General features: G+C 38.2%; 2 protein-coding genes across 2 annotated transcripts; one reads left to right on the forward strand and one right to left on the reverse strand.

Moving 5' to 3' along the window:
* The first annotated feature begins 8,789 nt into the window (after nucleotides 1-8,789).
* Nucleotides 8,790-14,203, forward strand: LOC149740785 (sphingosine 1-phosphate receptor 3-like). The gene is made up of 5 exons (XM_089872726.1): nucleotides 8,790-9,405; nucleotides 9,776-9,939; nucleotides 10,736-10,918; nucleotides 11,678-12,286; nucleotides 12,683-14,203. Exons 1-5 carry the CDS (start codon nucleotides 9,304-9,306, stop codon nucleotides 13,212-13,214), a joined length of 1,590 nt encoding a protein of 529 aa, XP_089728852.1. The 5' UTR covers nucleotides 8,790-9,303; the 3' UTR covers nucleotides 13,215-14,203.
* Nucleotides 13,837-20,921, reverse strand: LOC149740786 (uncharacterized). The gene is made up of 12 exons (XM_089872717.1): nucleotides 20,609-20,921; nucleotides 19,653-20,150; nucleotides 19,350-19,600; nucleotides 18,912-19,082; nucleotides 18,421-18,450; nucleotides 18,055-18,132; nucleotides 17,865-17,965; nucleotides 17,450-17,642; nucleotides 16,745-16,894; nucleotides 16,184-16,348; nucleotides 15,201-15,369; nucleotides 13,837-14,883 (listed from the first exon to the last, which is right to left on the reverse strand). Exons 1-12 carry the CDS (start codon nucleotides 20,770-20,772, stop codon nucleotides 14,754-14,756), a joined length of 2,100 nt encoding a protein of 699 aa, XP_089728843.1. The 5' UTR covers nucleotides 20,773-20,921; the 3' UTR covers nucleotides 13,837-14,753.
* Between the last annotated feature and the right edge of the window lie 42 nt (nucleotides 20,922-20,963).

Consider the following 20,963-nt stretch of genomic DNA (forward strand, 5'->3'; position numbering starts at 1 on the left):
ATGCTTTTTCTAGACACAATTTGACTTCTTCTTAAGGGCGTTAACACTGTTACTTGTTAATGTGACACATAACTAAAATATATATAGTAGGGTGGGGGAAGATGGGACACCTTTTCATTCTATTTTCTAAACAAAGAAAATTCAAAGAATTATGAAACCGTATCTTCACGACTCCCATAGGCCATTGTTAATTGTTTAAAACACAATCAGGATATTTAGATATTCTGTGCTAAAGGTGTCCCATCTTCCCTCATCCTACTATACTATATAATTCGTCAAACATTATAACTAATAAATATGACACATAACTTAAACATGTGCTAGATCCAATATTACCAATTACTGCAATAAGACATACCAGACATAATGTAACACAGCAGAAACAACAGAATGTCTTACACAAACATTGGATACTAAACTTTAAAACTTGTTAAAAACTGTAACTTGTAACTATGACACATAGTTTAAAAATATAATGCTGTTCCATTACCCCCGCTAATTTTGCTCTGTCTCTTATACAAACATTACATACATTAAAAAGCGACAAATAATCTTACAGCATGTTAATGTGACACATAACTAAAAATGTGTTTTAAGCTTGGGTTTTGTTTTGCGGTCTGGTTTAACCAATACTCATATACAGTCGAAGCGGTTTTTCAGGTTTGTGTAATAAATCATATACAAGTGTTTCGGTTTACCATTTGTTTCAACGACATTAGCCGACGGTTATTCATCATATGTTAACACAATGTTTAACTTACATAACGATTCATACCGAACAAGCATGAATCAGCAAAAACATGTCGTGTAGTCTGGTTTACACATTATAATATCGCTAAAAACTAAATATCAAAACTTTTAAACAATATTCTAAATTTAACACGCGAAAATGAGTAAATCTAAAATCATCACAATTGACTATAATTTTTTACAGGAGTTCAAATTTTAAAACAAGTTTTTCAGCAAATTGCGCGTACGCTGTGTGCAACGAGGCGCAACGAAACATAAACACTCATAAGACAAACGTCTTGAAATTCGGTTCAACTGTGAACATTAGGAACTAAGTTTGTCAGCTGTTTAATATGGTGAAATGTCAAAAAGAAAATACATTTTTTCTGTGTTGCATAATATTTATTGTTGCTGTACTTTTTGGGCGTTGGTTTCGACAACAACGTTTACATAAGTTTAGATTTAACATTTAACATAAATAAATAGTAATTTGGTTATTCACATTCTTACCTGCAATGTATGCAGCATCTTTATGTTAATCTTTATGTTAATGTAATATTTCAACATTTGAAACATTTGCTATACGTAATCCTACATCACTGTCTTCTTTCATTGCTTTCAAACCGCTGACATTCAGATCTCACAACTGACTGTACAGTTTGCACTTTATTACAGTAAGCTTAGTAATAGAGTAATCAACGCAGGGCATGGGAAGGGGAATGCAAGAGAGGCAATTCCCGTACAGGCACACACTTAACGTAGAAATGTATCACCTAATGCACAGTTCTTGTAATACAGCTAATATTATTAAACTATAATCATTTTTATTGCAGAGATTTGACATAAAGTTATAGCCAATAAATATTATATTTATGGGGGAAGATGAGACAACTTTTAATTAATTTTCTCGTCCCATTTGGTAGTAAACAAAGAACATTCAAAGAATAATAAAACCGTGTGCTCACGACTCCCATGGACCGTTGACCAGGATATTTGGATATTATGTGCTAAAGGTGTCCCATCTTCCCCCACTCTACTATATATATCAACTGACTTTCGGTCGTTAAACTCGTCCAAGTTCAAACATGAACATTATAACAGCTGGCGTGATTTAACTGCGATAAGAGGGGATTATAAAACACCAAAATGTATAAACGTCGTGAATGGTAATAGGGGTTCAGTGGTTACGGGTTGCTCATAGCAATGGAAGCAACGTGGCATATACGTATTCTGCTTGATTGCAGCGGATTGACAGCAACTTAAATTTGGCTCACCTTGCAAAAGTCCTCGGTGTTCGCAAGCTTGATATAAACTGATCTATAAACACATCGTTATCAGTGCTAAATATAGAACGGATTTAAGCGACCGTCTGTCAAATCAGAACGGAACAGAGAGTTCGTGGTTTATGCAGTTCAAACTTTCGATGTTTATCATTTCGAAAGCGCTTGGCTGCAGCAGAATAAGTGAAAGTCTTTCGATCTTAAACCGGTTATGGGACTCGAAACAGCAATCGTACCACCTATAGGTGAATGTCTTATTGTCAAGACACTCTACCTTGTATGTTTAAAAATTTTGGTTTTCCGGTTTTTCTCAGAAATCTAATTTTAAATCCTTCGTGAACAGGTTCACTTGCATAGAAAGCATATTTGGTGCGTGTTAATGCGAACCGGCATTTTACCACATTGGATAAACAATGTATAGCAATACACCATCAGAGCTTATTGCTGTTAAGCTTATAATATACGGAACTATTTGAACTGAGAACTTGAATTATAGACATTATATAGTACTGTGGGGTAAGATGGGATAAGTACAAAATGTCCCATATTTCCTATTCGTGTTTTAACAATTAACAACGGTCTTTCAGAGTCGTAAGGTTACGGTTATATATTTATTTTAATTTTTCTTGTTTACTCCGATGGAACTTATGAGGCGAGAAAAGAGAATAAAACGTGTCCAATCTGACCCCATCTCACTGCATACATAGTAGGGTGGGGGGTGATTAGACGCCTTTTCATTCTATTTTCTCGTCCTGTTTAGTAGTAAACGAAGAACATTCAAAGAATTCTAAAATCGTGTCCTTACCACTCCCATAGACCGTTGTTAATTGTTTAAAACATGATCATGGTATTTGGATATTATATGTGATAAAAGTGACCCATGTTACCCCACCCTACTATATAAAACTATCACACTGAATATTAATTATGATTTATAAATTTACTTCTGAGCAACTCTCTATGCACGTTTAGGGTAAATTTGCCGCCAAGTGCCGACTCTAACTCCATACGCCCCTGTCTTGTGGGTGTCCTTTACAATCACCGTCTGCAAGATATTCCCGGCTTGACTTTTATATTAAGGTTAAGCATTATATAACGTGTTGTTGGGTGGGTCGTTACGCAACCGCTCGCTGCGTTACGCAAGTATTGAGTTGCGTAACAGCTAGAGATTAGTGCAGGTTTACATGGAGATAACCTTTGGCCATCTATAATATTAAGCGTAGCATCGGGCAACCGTTGAAAAGTTTAATTTAAACTTGAAGTGACGTGCAATGTCACCTACGTCTTAGGCTTACATAATCGACTTTATCGCAAATCTTTTAGCCCCTATGTTTAGAAGAAAATTTGGTTTTCCAAGTTCTTGCGTTTCGTGTTATTTTCATATTTGCAGCCAGGTTCGGTTGACCTAAAAACGATAAACCTAACACGTACATGTAGTTCCTGGCAGTGGTATGTTTGATATTTTGAAACTAACCGTGGTATAATGCCAGTTAAACCTCAAGTTTAACACACTACCGTTGGTTGTATAACCAGTGACGCTCATCGCTCGCTTATCGTTCAATCGCTTTTTCTGCAAACACTAATCGACGTGGAGGCGAAAAAAGATTTCAGACATGCGGTTGCCTTAGTCGCTAAAACTGGGACTTCGAGTCTGGATCAGATTTCTCTCTCATGATCGATAACACAGGGCGCAAGAGCGACGTTAATTAGACGATATGTTCACACCTTCAAAGTCCCCACCTGCAACAATATTGACCAGTCCGTTGGATCTTAAAACCCGGTGTTTGGTTGGGCTTTAACCTATCAAGCGAGCATGCGCATGTGCGTGGCCACAGTAGCATAAAATCCCGGTGGCAAGTCGGTATGTGAACAATTTTAAACCGAGGTAAACTGGCAAAGTAATCCCCACATTCGTTCACGAATGGCTTTGATCACACGTGTGAAGATCCGCTTGAAAGGGTATTCAAGACAGGGGCGTGGAAAGAGATTTGGCCAATAAAACTTCGCGGTATTATCGCAAATGGTGGTCACAGTGGCAAACTGTAAAATTTCCCGGTTTTATTTCTGGCAGGTGATCCAAGGGGAAATTGTGCGATTCGAGGTTATGTACTTTTCCATAGTGACGTTTCCGAACATTTTGTTCTCCCAAAATAAATAGTTTGACGTTAAGCGATTATAACCTCGCGTGTTTTTATTTTTGCATCGGTTGTAATGTCGTACGTTGTTTACACGTTCACGTATATGATTCGCTGCACTAAAATACGCATGACGCCGCCTCGGTTAAGTATAGGTCACATATAGAGCTCTCTGTAGAGCATTAGTGAAGGATTTGTCCTCTAAACAGGAGCATTTGCGCTGCTGTACGTTAAGAACTATTTTATCTCACTTAAGCTCTTCCAGGCTAAGTTTATCCCATCGCGGCAACTGCGCGCCTTGACGTACGTCCTACGTCAATAGCATTTCGTGCGTGGGACAGACGCCGCGCAAGCGATAAACAAATATGTGACTGATCGTAAATCCGTTTATGTTCGTCAGTGAGTTTCTATTTTAATCAGTGGTTGCAGCGAACAACGAGACATTTTAAAACCGGTTTTCGGACCAAGATTAGTTGACGTCGCGTTTTTTCGGAATGCTTTTTTTTGCCAAAAACGCAACCGCTGTATATACGTAACAGACGCTGGCGCATCTGCGTTGGCCCATTTTTAACTTTGGAGTTTTTTTATGAGCTGTAAACGCTTTGTATATCCGTCTGAAGGTCAAATGAGTTTCTGAACTGATATAAAATGAAACTTGTTCTGGCGCATGCATGACCTCAGCATTAAACCTTCATACAATACGTTTGTATAGATAGGCGCAATAGCCATGCATTTTAACTTTTTATCCATAACGTGTTTTAACAACTGCCGTTTCGCTGTTAACTTCACTCTCCTCGTTTTAAATAAATCCCTTTTCTTAGTCGGGAAGACGGGACACTATTAGCACAAACATCCAAATATCTTGATCGTGTTTTAAACAATTAACGGTCTGTGGAAATCGTGAGGATACAGCTTTATATTTATTTAAATGTTCTTTGTTTGCTACCAAATGGAACGTGAGAATATCCCGAAAATATGTCTCATTTCGCCACTCTATATAAAAATAGGTTATTTTATATTTAAGGAACTTATATTTACAACATGAAAACGGGGGGCTATGGCGACTTGAAAAAATAATGTTGTTAACTTTCGTAACATAGAATTCGTTTCACATAATACGATTTATATGCTGCATTGTATGCAATGCACTCTGCAAAACATCAGCAGCTTGAGAGGTAGCAATGTCCGGTTTTATGCCGCAGGCTGTTGCTTCGCTGTGTCCCTTATGACAATACAACAAACGTAAGCCATCCGACCGAAGCATCATTTGCCAAAGTTGAATATAAACAATACTTTTCACGAGAATTCGTTATAGAGTAAGGCCTCTTTTTAAAAGGTAGAGGTGAATCGCAACAATGGGCTTTATTAACACTGTTAGAATTTTTAACCCAAAATTCAGTGGTAGCACATTTACGTAAAACAAAACAGTAAAACTGACTGTTAAATTTATCGAATAATGAAAGTGTCGATCATAATTACCACAGAACTCACTACTCAGTTTCAAAGGTAAACATCTAAACCAATATGAAACTTTACCAATGACGATGTTATATAGTAGGATGGAGGAAGATGGAATATCTTTTCATTCTATTTTCTTGCCCCATTTTGTGGTGAACAAAAGTATTCAATGAATTATAAAACCGTACCCTCACGACACCCATAGACCGTTGCTAATTGTTGAAAACAAGATCAGAACATTTGGACATAATGTGCTAATGTGTCCCATCTTCTCCCACTCTACTACATCGGGCATGTTACATGGCTTAAGCTCTATAATAGACAATCACAGTACACAGTTGGGTATATATATAGTTAAAGTCGAAGTTAATGGGCCTTTTGTTACTTTGATTCGCACTGCTAACGCTGCCCCGGTAAAACAGTAACGAGTTCTAATGTGTTTTCGTTACAACATACCGTGCGTGTAAGGTCGCCCTGGTAGTTGAACCTGAAGCTGAGTGTTTGTTTGCGGAAGAAACACACATCCTAGCTATCTATTGAGGTCATTGTACCGGGTTGGAGCATCCGCGCTGGTATATAAGGTACCATCGGCCCGACTTTCTTGCTTTATAAATTGGGATGAGAAAGTGAAAACAAAACCTAGCGAAATACGATCGCGTGAGTGGCAAGCATGTTTATTTTGTGCGAAATCACTTAGCCACGTACGTCAGTTTCGATCGAGACGCAACAACGAAGATGAAGGCGTATTTTGCCGAACACTGGGGCGCAGTCCGTGTCGTGTAATCGCAGGCAGTTACACATCGCGCCACCCACCCCGCAGCAGCTTCTGCCCCCGCCGTATTTACATTAACCGGTCTAATCACCCGTATGACGTAACAGTACAACAGCCCCCCTTTAAGTATGGAAGCGGCGGGTTATTTTTGAAACGTCGACGCTTTTAACGGCGTGTTGTCATTCGGTGGGAATCAAAGCGTATCATGTCATTCCGTCGCTTCAAAGACTAAAAACATCGACTAAGGTCTGTTTACTTGCTACCGCTGGTAAGCTCTAGTCGAAAGTGACGCCTTGGCACGAAGAGGCTAAACAAAACTCGAGCACTTGGCTACTATGCGGCCGCAGTAAGTGTGGGGCATACCAGTCGAGCAGAAATGGCAACCTACGTAAAGGTCCTGCGCATTTTTAGACTCTCGCGCGGGACGTGACGCAAAAGAAAGTGTTTGTAACCAAACAGAAAGCAGTAAATCAAGTATTGAAAACAAGCAGCAACTAATCATTGTCCGACTGGCAGCAAAACGCCATAACTTGTACCACGGGTCCATCTCACTCACTTAAGAGTCCATTACACACCGATTTCTGGCCGAACCAAACCTTTATATCGCCGCTAACGATTATTTTGATCGCACTTTGACGGTTGTAATTTGTTGTCAATGACAACGCAGTCACGTGAGAGACGACCAGAAAAATCCAATTAATTCACTTAAACGACCTCCCGTTCATAAGTGCTGGTTTCACTTGTTATAAAAAAGCTTTAACAATGGTGTAGACCCGCAAAGGTGTTTGCCACGTACGCGAGTTCTATATCTTCACTTCGCTATTCGCTACGAAGATATTCGACAAATGCGATTATAGGAGTTGATTAAATAATTATGTTTATACTTCTTCGAATCGGAATGTACCACACCGCGGACATTGACATATTAGGGCTCGGGGAATTCAGTGAACCGCCGCCGGAGTTCGGGATCCTTAATCCCCGGAAGAAAATTTGATAACCCGAAGGTTTACCTTACGCTCCAACATATTTGAGTAATGGCTGCAACATAACCCCAATGATCATGGTTTGCAAACAAAAATAAAACAACGCTGTTTTGCGGCGGGAAAAAGCGGTCGGTACTTGACATTATGATTTGTGTATTGAAAGCAAACCACCGAGCGCTCGAGGCAGCTCTAATTGAAAGAGACAACAGTAAAAACCATTAGCTCCTGTCGGCCTGCAGTCTCGACAGCACTTTCAACGGAGTGGCGACAAAAGATTACTTCAATTCACAGTCGGAGCGGCTGCCCGCCAACTCTTGAAGTGTAACACACGGGGTTCGGTAATTGATAGATATAACTTAACTTGGGCCGAGTAGTCTGCCACCCTGGGCAGTCATCAGTGAAGCGATATGTGTGGTAGATCTTCTGTGCTCAGTTGAAGATTCCATACCGTTCATATAATTGTCGCAATATGGGAATTGAGCTCCAATGGCGCCGCACGGCCAAATACACTGTTTGCATTTAGGATAAATACACATTGGAGAGGCTGTTCCCGAAACCCGCGCTTATTCGATATAATTCGATACCTCTTGGCAGGGATCGGTTTTAAATGTTAAGACGTAAGCAGGAGTAAACAGCAGGCATTGCGTTGGTTTCGTTATGTTATTTCACCTGTTCACGTTTAAAACCTACGGAGTCTGGTTTCGAACACTGGCTTCCTATGTGTTATGAGACGCTTAAGCGGAAAAGATTAGTCTGGAATTTCAAACTGCGATACACAGAGGGTTATATTTCGTTAGATCATTTAAAAAGAAGCGAGTTCATTGTTGAATAAACATATATCGAAGCAATAATATTTTGCCATAATTGTTTATGTTTACTATATCGACAAAGTGCTTCTCCGTTTATAAAATACAACTCTATTATAAAGTAATATGTCTCAGCAGCGTCGTCTAGCGGTTGTAAACATTTTGTTCTTTCGCACAGAAACCAACTTCCGCTAAAAAACTATTTAAACACATATAGACAACGTAAACAAAACACAAACAGGTAATTAACAGTATTTAATAAGCGTTTAGTTTTCTTCACATGCGGCTCCACAACGCCGTCTAGCGGGTGCAAACTCAGTTTCGTCTTGACAGGCTTTTATGAAGAACTCAACGCACAAAGAATAGACGGGCGATTTCGACAAAAAAATCAGAAGCAATATGGTAACTTACAAAACACAACGATTTAGCAACCATCAAAAAATCAACAGATCTGTGGCAGCCGAGTTGTTTTCGCGGTGACGGTGTGCTTTGCAGCTTTTAGCATGACAGGATGCAAGGGTGTCGCGATATCCGGCCACAGTGCGTACGCAAGTGCGCGCAAAGTAAGACGACACTGCAGGAGCAGGAGCGAAGCCTTTTTCTATATACATTGAGCAACAGCAGCGCCGGAGTTGGTTCGAGAGTTGACGCTGTGTTTATGTTATTGCCATCACCTGTTATATGGCTCGTATGTTAAAGTAGAGTGACGGTCAGCGGTTCCTGGCAAAAGTGGCGAAGTAAAGTAGTTCTAGAAAAACAAGACTTGTTTTGCTTGTGATGTCAAGTGAAACAAGGCCGTTGTAGATTAAACCAGAAGTCTTTAAAAGCCTGTACATCATCAGAGAGCGCTTTATCTTATTTATGACAAGAGAAATTGAAGCAAACCACCCGTGCGGTGGCCGATTTGCATTTGGTGTCAACTGACTTTAAAACCGGTTCATTCTTTAGGGAGATTGTCAATAGTATTACGTTGATTGCGGGTTTGAGTGGTGAAGAAAATCCAGGAATTTGTAAATTGAAACATAATTATAAACAAATCATTACCACAGCGACGACCAAATACCTAATGCTGTTGTTCGTCGTTATATTTAGTGATAAACCACCGTGTGTTGCAGATGCAATAAACAATAGAGTTGCGCAATGTCTATACAGGGTGTACAGGACGTGTTAAATCAAAGCGGATATACATTGGAAAGGATATATGCAACCGACGATGTTTCTACTACCAGCCAAATACACCAGGTATGTTTACTCAGTATATAAAGTATCGAAAACCGTACTATCTTTAATAATTAAATGTAACTTATTTTAGTTTTTTTTTTTGTAAAACAGGTATTGTACATCTCGTGCCCACTTTGATCTTAAATCGTCTAATATAGCAGTTTCTTTCGTAAACTATTTTATAGTACTGTGGGGTAAGGTGGGACACCTTTAGCACGAAATATTACATATGTTGTTCTTGTTTTAAACAATTAACAACTGTATATGGGATCGTGAGGTTACGGTGCTATATTTCTTTAAATGTTCTGTGTTTACTACCAAATAGAACGAGAAATTTGATTAAAAGTGCACCATTTCCGCACCCTACTAAACTTAGTATCTATACACACAGGTAGTCAACCAGAGTGCATCAAACATGGAGAACGCCACATTCATCGGTTTAGAACCAAGATCAACCTCTCCCGTTGAAATTGCGACATCAATCGCTTGTATATTGGCAATATTCGTCAATTTCTGCGTGTTGTTGGTAATTTATATCGGCCCACGAGCTTTTAGGTCAGTGGCGTTATCATATTGTTTGTTTTTGTTTACTGTTGGCGTCATTTTTTGACGTTCATATAACTAGAGATCGGCCCTGTGTACATAATAGTACTGTGGGGAAAGATAGGACACCTTTAGCACATAATATCCAAATATCCTGATTGTGTTTTAAACAACAATGGTATATGGGAGCCGTGAGAGTACGGTTTTACAATTCTTTGAATGTTATTCGTTTACTACCAAATAGGACGAAAAAAGTTAAATGAACAGGTGTCCCATCTTTCCTACACTACTATATTATGTAAGGCATATCTGTAGTTGTGTTGCGAAGAGTAAAAATGTTGTCATACAAAACATAAAAACAAAACGTAAATGGATGTTCATACTACAGCCTAGTTGTCAAATTTGTTTAGTAATCCGAAAGTCAAAGGGAAGCGAAGGCTTTGCTTTAATAAGCGGAAGTAGGCATATATGTACGTGACATGTATATTTGCAACAATTTTCCTGTGTAAAGTGACCAGTAAAATTATTAAACATAAATTTTAACTTTTGATGAATCGTTTCCCATAAGCTTTAAAAGGTATAGTAGGGTGGGGGAAGATTGGATACATTTTCATTCTATTTTCTCGTTTCGTTTTGTAGTAAACAAAGAATCATAAAACTGTATTCTCACGACTCCCATAGACCGTTGTTGATTGTTTAAAACACGATCAAGATATTTGTATACTATGTGCTAAAGATGTCCCGCCTCCCCCCACTCTACTATAAGTGGCAACACACTAACAAATAACACCCTTTCATTTTCATCCAGGACACCAACATTCTTCTTCATAAGTAGTTTAGCAACGGCTGATCTTCTGACTGGCATCACAATCTTACTGGCGATATTTCTGCCAGTGAGTGACCACTCATGGGAAAGAATTGTCTTGAAAGGTTTAGCAGTAGTGTGTTTCAGCGCTTCGGTCAATAATCTTATGGTTATAGCGGGAGACAGGTAATTTTCCGAACTCTAAGCTTATAACCGATTAGTTTTTATTGAAACATGACGCCTATATTTATAATACGATTTTATTACAAACGTGTCATATACATGTAAAGCTGTCGCAATTATATTAAAACTGACCGTTAAACCAGTGTTTTAAAAATCGAATCGATTAAATTTAGATTTAAAATTAGATTAATGCCATTATGGATACTCTTTGATCATTAAAATTAATGTTCGTTACCAAGTACAGCGTCGGTTTTATTCCGTGTATTACCTGGAATAGAGTAGGAAGGCAAAAAAAACCCGGATTTAACTTGCATTACGCGGTCTATTCTTTGTTTGAGGAACTTTCGTACGTCATAGCGGTGCGCGGACTTCCATATCCGTTAAGCATAGTATATAGTAGGCTACTCTTGCCATTCAACGTGCAATGAATCAATGGTAGAGTAACAGTTCACGGTATGATCTGACCGTGACGAAACTCATGTTGATTTCGGTTACATTTAACGGCCTTTTGGGGTCATGGGCCAATTCTTCAGCTTTTTTCCCCTTCCATGCCTCGCTCTAGGATAAAGCTATTTTATAGATATGTATTACCATCACGCAGAAAGTTATATACATGATAAGCTGGCACGAGTTGTATGAAACAGAACACCCGTGTTTTAACGACTGTCGTTGCCCCACCAACCAAAGATAAAGCCAGTTATATACATTCAGTCATTTGTTCTTTCAATTCTACGTTTATACTAAATGTGTCCCGTTTTGCAGATACTTAAAAATTAACGACGATCGACGATATGGAACGGTATTCACCAATCGGTCGGCGGCGATACTCATAGTTCTAACTTGGATTTGCGCAATTTCCTTGTTCCTAGTTGCCCCCTTAGTGGGCTGGTCATGCGGTGAGGATTTCTGCACATGCCCACGTGATGCGATGTGTGTGTGTGACAAAAACTATTGTTCGCAAAGCTTCACACCGTTCAGCAAGAGCTATTTGATCGTTGGCGTCTCCTACTTCGTAGTCAGCCTTATCGCAATGGTTGGACTCTACTGGGCGATTTTCGCCTCTGTGCGGCGTCGAGCAGGATCTAAGCGGCATCGAAACGGGAGCGTGGTGGGCCCTGTTGCGAGTCGCGGCCCCTTCGTTATGATACATAGGCGACGAGAAATCCGTCTTGCCAAGACCCTTGTTATCGTGATGGGAGTTTTCTTCATTTGCTGGTTGCCGGTGGTAACGCTGTTCGTGTATGACGTCATAGTGGATGACAAACGACTCATTGTTTGGTTCGATTATTGTCTCGCTTCCGCTGTGATCCACCCGCTCGCAAACCCGATTATATATTCACTTCGACTTCCGCGGATGTGGTGTACTTTTAAGTAAGTAAGCTTTCAACCTACGGATTATCATATATAGTAGGGTGGGGGAGATGGGACACATTTTCTTTCTATTTTCTCGTCCCATTTGGTAATAAACAAAGAATATTCAAAGAAATATAAAACCGTATCCTTACGACTCCCATGGACCGTTGTTAATTGTTTAAAACACCCATCTTCCCCACTCTACTATAGCAACAATATTAACGTTTTGCTTGGCTTTTCGACCACGGTAGCGAAGATAAAAGAATAGCTAAAACGTTACTGCAAGATACAGCGACAAACTGAATCATCAAGCCTGACATTTAAATATAGAATTCAAATCTATGGAGTGATACGTTTTGCATACGTGCATATTCAAATCCACAGCTGTGTATTTAACTATATGACCTTCTACAGGTACCTTGCTTACGCCGTATGGCGTCGTTTAATCATGAAATCGTCTCCGCCGCGCCCTCACCCGGGCAAACTTTATCGCTGCTCGTCGTCTTCTGTTCGCAGGCAAGGCAGTGGGGCGGCCTCGCTATCCTCGCAGTACAGTATACGACACCGTGCAGAAAAAGCTAGAAGAACGCCGAATTTGTCAGTTGCAACTCAGATGTCAAACACAGGCCCAGAAAGAACATCGTCAGACGGAAGTGATGTGTTCTTACACGGTAGCGAGCCACGCGTGTGCTCGACCGTGCATCGCAGCTCGTCAGCTAAAGTGGTCACGAAACGAGACGACGTAGAACCTCCAGCGAAACGAAGTCTCACCTTGTGCGGGAGAGAGGCGAAAAAACGGGAAGGTTTCGGCTGGAATTATAGAAGAGACCGAAGCAAGAGAGGAACCAGTAAAACTGTGCTGCTGTCAGATGGTAGCGTGGTTCCTCGGGACAGCGTTAGTATATCACCCCCACTACAACCGGAGTACAAGCTTGCATGGAACTAGAACTAATACAACACCGAACTTTTATCTTTCACTTCGAAAACGATAGCCATGGTCATGTTATTTAAAGAACGAAGAGAAGGGAATCATCAACAAAACACCAGTTGTTAAAACACGCTATGGATAAAAGGTGTGGAAAGGGTGTCAGTTAATAAGCGTGGCTATTGCACCCAACTAATGTATACCTGGACCGCTACCGTTAACAATACATGGTGTGGTGATTATCGTTGCGGCATCTGTACTGAGCGTAGTAGGCCTATAGCTTATTTTGTGCCGAAACGAATCTTATACTGAATTTCCTACACAAATTTGTAAGCATTTTTCGAGCCGAATACGAATCAAACTTTTAATTCAGTCAATATGTGAAATTAGAGCGGCGGTTTTCAATGGGTTGTAACGCACGCATATTTTTTACGCGTCTGAGTGTGATGCGGTGTCGCGGCACCGGTCGCACAAAGGACTTAATGGGTTTTCCGGGTGTTGGGGTAATGGACCAAATCTGGCCTAAATCCCAGGTCCTTGTCAAAGACCTCACCCATAAAGAATAAAAAAATAATAAAGTCACGCATAGCTGATTTGTTGCTTACCGTTTGTACAGTTCATTCCGTGGCAATATGTTACAATATAAAGTTGATATATATTTTATTATACAGTAAAAGTTAGCTACAACATAATACAGTCACTTTAAATCTACTACAAAAGTATTTAAGTGTTTAAAACTGGATTTTTTCAAAACTTTATTCGTTTTAGTTTCGATTTTGAAGAAAAATAGCTTGGAACTTGGCGAACACGACAAAATGCAAAACTAAAAAAGACTGCATCTAGCTTTACTATTAAAAACGAGGGAGCCATAAACATGCTACAGAAATAAGGATCTATAAATTTTCACATACTGGTCAAATATGTACAGATATATTCGTTTTGTGTGTGAGATGCGTTGTGAAAAATCACGTTTTGATATAAAAATAAATAACAATTTTGAACTGTAAAAATTTTGAACAGATTTTAAAAATCATTCAATTTTGAAGCAAATTGTTTTGTTTGGAACTTACAGTGATATATAACTACAAATTGCAGCTACTTTGAATAAAACGAAAAAAAAATGAAACCGCTTCTAAATAATGTTGAGAAATAGTCAGATATAGAAATTAGTGTTAGCAGTTATGCCCAAAAGATTTTGGAGCGTTTAACAGCAAACAGCAAGGGTGACCAACAATATTTGTTGGTGTGTGTATCCTTGGGTACTTAATGGACATTGCCCATTAATGGACATTGATCCAACCCATTGGTAACTAATAGCTTATCGAAATTGTCACCCATGCAGCAAAAAAGCAGTTACCAACAAAGTTATATATACGTGGTAACTCCTAAGCTTGTATGAAATAGACTCCTACGTTATAAGGACTTTCGTTGCCCCGCTATGTGAGAATAACTAAGTGTCATTGATTGGAAAGTACAATCCAGTTATATAAAAGTGCATGCAGATTATAATCATGGTTTATGTTTTATGCATAATCATGATTAGATTAATCCAAGATAGCTTTAAGCAACAACTGTATGACCAGATAAGTTGTAATCTACCATCATATCTACTTCCCACTTGACCTTGTTTTTACTCAAGTCCAATTTTTCAATTGAACGCAGTGAACTTCGCTGCGTGTTTTCTCCAAAACTAAACACAGTGTATTGTGTGAGGCAGGTATACATGAACTTCAGTGTAGCAAAGAAAAATATGGAAAGGTTTTTCACATTTTAAAGTTTTTTTTTTTGAACAATTTTGAACGGTGTATTATTTTTTATTATATATTTATCAAATTATTACTTTTATCGCATTGAGTTGTTTTCTGTTTATTTAGGCCTACACATTGTATGTTAGATTTTTATTAATCGGTTGCTTTTAATTAATTCTATTGTAATTTTTGGTAGAATATTCATTTTGTGCGTATTTTAACCAACAGTTACATAAAAAAATAAAACATTTCTACTCACCCCCCAATTGCATATACAGTGTTATCAATAACACCAGCAGAAAATGAACATCTTTGGTATTCCATTGAGCTGTGGGTGTCCCATTTCTGTTCTTTTAAGTTAAACGATAAAACTGTGTTCGTAATCTTCATCACTTTTAACTTTCCTTCACCAGTGGATACAATACCCCCTGTGGTATATATACATATGAATGAATGAATGAAACTTACTTTATCCTCGCGTGGCTGGAAAACGACAGTCGTTATCACACGGGTTTAACACCTCGTGCCAGCTTACGAGTTACCATGTATGTTACTTTGTGGGTGATTATTTTTTGGGGGGATTTTTTCATTTTTTTTATGTATGGCTGATAATTTGGACAACCCATTAGTGACCACTGGGTTGGAGCAATTGCCGTTAAGTGTCTTGCCCAAGGACACATACGCCCACAATGGTAGCAGCGACGAGCCTTGAACCCATTACCTAATGGTTACAGGCAGGCGCGCTAACCACTACGCCACGGCGCGGGGTGAATATTCTGTTACTACTGCTACCAGGCATAATGTAAATAATCTTTTAACGGCTCATCTGGTATGAAAAAGCGCAGTGTATTTTAAGACGCTTGTCATTCCCTGACAAAGTCTTGCCGGATGACATTTTTTCATACCAGATGAGCCGTTGAAGATTATTTAAATGTACCTATTTTTTTGGCCTTATTACCTGAATGGATACAAGACTTGTTAAGGTGGTTAGAGGGTATTGGGTTAAAAACCAGAGGTCAGAAGATACTGGGTTCACATTTAATTGCTTCTACTACGTTTAGGTGAATAAGACTTGGTTATTACTTCAACCCAGTGGTTCACTAATGGCCTAATGGGTTATACAAATTGGGTATTATTGGAAAAAAATCCTACAAAACTGTATGATGATGTAGAGTCCTTTGAATTGCCTACTGTGTGAGTAAAATGATACAACAACTAATCATATTGTTTAAAACTACTAACCTAAAAGTAGGACATGTTCATCTAAACAGACCAAAGCCATTTCACTGCGTTTTTCTGGCATAGGTTTGTCATAAGGTGTCACAGTTTTGTTTCCAGGATGGAAGAGGTCTGCAGTGTCTAGTGGTTCTCCTTTGTAGTTTTTGCCACCAAAGCAAGCAATGAATTCTGTTTCAAGAATTATAATAAGCAATTAAACAAAATTATCCATTTCATCATTTAAAAAATTATCCATTTAATCATTTAAGAAATTATCCAGGAATGTGCAACTTTGGTTAGAGTGCACAACTCTGACCAGAAGATACAGGTTCAAGGCTTGAAACAACCACCATTGTGTGCGTGTATGTTCTTTGGCAAAACAACAATTGCTCCAACGCAGAAGCCCATAATGGGTTGTCTTAATCCCCATACATAAAAATTACCCACAAAGTTGCATACATGGTAACTCATGATTGGGCACGAGGTGTATGAAACAGAACACCTGTGTTATAACCACTGTCCGTACAATTTCATGTGCGCAAAATAATCTATAGTATTCATTCAATCCCGTAATAGTGTAAGCCCCTTCATGAAGAGAAAACACAACATGTCCATATCTTCTTTCAGTCAACTTTTGTTTCAACATCGTCCACTCGTTGGTGAGTACATCGTAAACCTCAATTGAGTTCAATATTTCATCTTTTTCATTCTTTCCACCAAACATGTAAACTTTTCCTGTAAAAAAAAACATGGAAAATTAGATTCAAACTAACATGTTTGGCAACGGCAGTCATTGTAACACTGTGTTATACTTTATACACCTTGTGCCCTCTTACGAGTTACCACAGATGTATTTTACCTTAAATGTGATGAGTTTTGGCCTATAAAGTGTCTTGCCCGACCACACATCCACAACATGGTAGCAGTATTCAGCATTGAATGTGTGCCATTAGGGCAAGCACTCTCAGCACCATAAATAAAATAAAAGAGGGGCCAGAAATAAAATAAAACATAAAATAACATGAATTTATTTGAGAGTATTAGGGGTTAGGGTTTTCGAATATAAAGTGTCTGTTCCAAGCATACTCATACATCCATAAATAGTAGCAGCATTGGGCATTAAACATGGTACCTTGTAGTTAAGATGCAAACACTCTAACTAAGCACCTTACCATGATGCCAATCTGTATCATGGTCCAGGTATGGTGCAAAAAATAAAATAAAAAAGATAAAACATAATATATAAAAAGATAAATATCAAAAATAAAATAAATATAAAAGATAGATCACCCTTCAATACAGTTGCAGCTGCCTGATATCTGCACTCAAGCATGGGAGCAAGACTTTCCCAAGAAGAATTGCTCACACTAAGATCAAGACACTCGACTGTGTTAAGTGCGTGAGCACCCATCACACCACCAAACACACACAGTTTACTTCCAAGTTGCAGGGCAACACACTCACATCGTTTCTGTGTTAATTTCTGACAACAAGAAATTTAGACTTTATATTATGAATGAACGTATCTTACTTTATGCTTGCAGGGTAGGAAACGACAGTTGTTATAACAAGGGTGTTATGACAGTCGTTATAACAAGGGGGCTGTTAAACTAAGTTGGTCACCACATCCTATCCATACCCACTATAGCTTGGTGTGTTACCAACTGTAATATGAAACCAACTTTATTAAAGTCTTATGCTTCACCGTAAATTCTTTCAGCCGCCTGAGGTTAGGTGTAAATTTGAACACTTGTTTTATCACATTAGATGCGTGACCACCAACCATGAAAAGTGAGCTCTTTAGTTCTGCACAAAAAAATAAAATTCTAAAGTACACAAGGAGTAGGCTATTGATATAAATACAAAAAAAAACAGAAAACAACTGCTGTAAATACCTGATATTTGTGAGTCTGTAAGTTTTCTCTGTGGTCCAGAGCTGGCTGTGGTTGGCGTTGGTGGTACAAACGGCGCATCTAAGAATGCTTTAATTATTACTTTAAACATGTTTATAATTTATTGGTGGCCTTAAAAAGGATTGTTAGGTTTTCGAATAAGGTTAACTCATTTTTGAACTAAACTGCAACAGATTTATGTTCCACGCAATTAAAAATTACCGAAGCACTTTTCTATTTTCTAATAATAAAAATCTAAAAACAAAACATATAATTTGACACTTCTTTGTTCCTAACTTATGCATTTATATGAAAACAAACAGATAAAAATTAACATGAAACACAAAATAACAAACAACAAAAACAAACCTTCTTGGTATCTGGGCGGAAGGTTATCATCTATAAAAAGAAACATAGTTTTTAGAATAATAAAAATACTAAAATTTGAAACATAACGCCAAGTTGTCGGTAACAGTTTGCTACAAATATTTGTAATTGCAGTTCTGGTTATAGTACAAAAATTGTAATTTATTTTACCAGATTACTTTTTTACATCATATTCATAACATTATGTTTTGTTTATCTTTTCTATTAGAAGAACAAGAATTAAATTTATTCAAGAGAGCAAAGTGATTAGAATTAACAGCAGCAAAACAACAGTCATTATAACACTTTATGGAAAATAATGGAAAAGCATTGGTTAAAAAGCATAGGTGTTACATAGCAATTCGTTTTATTTAAATATTTGTTAAAAAGCACGGCTGTTGGGTTTACGGCTGTGCAAATATTTATTTATTTGGGAAAAAAATAATTGAGACTATGCAGCAACATTAGTGTTAATGCTTAAAATTTAACCTTACCAATAACAGTATCATAAGGATAGCTGAACAACTTTAATGGTATTTGATGTGCTTTCTTCGTAGGAACAGACATAGATTTTTTTTTCTCTTCAATTATTTCTTTAACGTGGCAAGCAATATCAACCTCATTTTCACCACTAAGTTGAATAAGGTTTTCCACAGCTGCTAATGCTAAACAGTAAAGTATGTTAGACATTATATGGTATAGGCTACTCATTGAAATAAAAACGTATTTTAAAATGTTCAAACTTGTTCTTTTCTATTTGCAAACTGTTAAATGTATGACCTTGTTAGCAAAAAAGTGATCAACTTTCTAGATAACACACATTTGTTAATGTTATTAAACAACTGCAGTTTACACTGTCTTCAAATACCATTTTACAAAATGACTAAACTTGGAATTTGATCAAGCATCAAATGTTAATAATGTTAATATACCTTGCTTGGAAGTGATTCTATCTTTGGGTTTCTGATAACAACACTTCTCCAACACTTTCGTTAATTCCTCTAAAATTTCTGGTTCCTTGGCTGTAAAGTCTTCTTCATGGTCTTCTAGGTAATTTTTGAATTTATCCATTGGTGTGTAGTGTGCTCCATCTCGGATAAGTTGAGTTATTATTTTAGGATCCACATTAGAGCCTTCCCAAGGATTTTCACGAGTTGCAACTTCATAAGCTAGACTTCCAAAGCTAAAATTGATATAAATTAATGACAGCAACTTGGCAAGACTTGTAAAAATACCTGAACATGTCATGGGATGGTTTTATCTTGAAGCCTCGTACTGCTTCTGGTGCAGCATATGCAAGAGTGTATGCAAAACCTTGGCCTTGTGGATTACTGTTGGAGGTCGAATGACAACTTGCTTGAGTAGACAGTATAAACCGTGCTGTGCCAAAATCAGCAATCTTGGCATGAAGTTGTTCATCCAGAAGAATATTTTCAGGCTTGATGTCTCCATGACAACAACCCTTTCCATAACCGTGCAAATAAACAAGGCCCTTGCATATCTCATGCAAGATTCTTAGCCTTAAGCCCCACTTCAATTCCCTTTTCTCTATTTCTTCTGCAGCATTAGTCCTGAGTTCACTTTCCAACAAACCTTGTAGGTTACCATGCTCCATGTACTCGACCACCAAACCCAAATTAATTTTTTCCTCTGTAGGCCAGCGAACTAACTCAAGAAACTTGATAATATTCTTATGATCAAATTTTTTTAGGAAATCAGCTTCTCTTTCAATTCTGTTTGTTTAAAAAGGATATTAATTTATATTTTCGAATGTATAAATAAAAGTTATGATATACCCTCATGGGTGGGAATATGTAATACGGTGGATACTCTGTTTCATACACCTTGTGTCCGCTTAAGGGCTATAACTTTGCTAGTAATTGTTTTTCAATATGGCTGACAATGTAGACAACTCATAAGTGACCACTGGTTTAGAGCAATTGTGTTAAGTATCTTGTTGAAGGACACAGACAGCAATAATGGCAGCGACGAGCATTAAACCGCTTAACCCTTGGGGCTATTTCTTAGAGGTCAGGCGTGGTTATTGAATATAGAGGTTAGTAGTTGTTTCCTGTTGGCTAGTGGTTAGCAGACAACGTAGGGGGGATTTTTACTGGCAGTAGTACTCATGCTAAAAGTATAATATTTAGAAACTAAAGTAAACCAATTTATGCGCATGCTGAACACCTACCTTTTAAGCGAATCTTGAGAAGGGCGGATCTTAACATCGACCAATGTACATTTCACGGCAACCTTGCCACGAGTTTTATGATGACAAAGTCGAACGACTCCGTATCCACCGCTGCCGATTCTGCTCTCATGACGGTTTGAAGTATATTTATCAATAGCATCCATACCGCGCTATTTTTTAACAGGTAATCTTGATGTAGTATCACTAGCTTGCTAGATCATCCAAGCTTTTAAACAACACCCACAAGTTAAATCAAATACCGGAAACTCCTAGTCTCCTACGAATACGAAACTCGACTTTTCAGCAAGGGTACTTCCCTTATTTAAATCGAATATTAATTTGATAGGGGTCGCTA

The sequence above is a fragment of the Ciona robusta genome, chromosome 2, assembly GCF_009617815.1.
Source record: "Ciona robusta chromosome 2, ASM961781v2".
Taxonomy (NCBI): domain Eukaryota; kingdom Metazoa; phylum Chordata; class Ascidiacea; order Phlebobranchia; family Cionidae; genus Ciona; species Ciona robusta.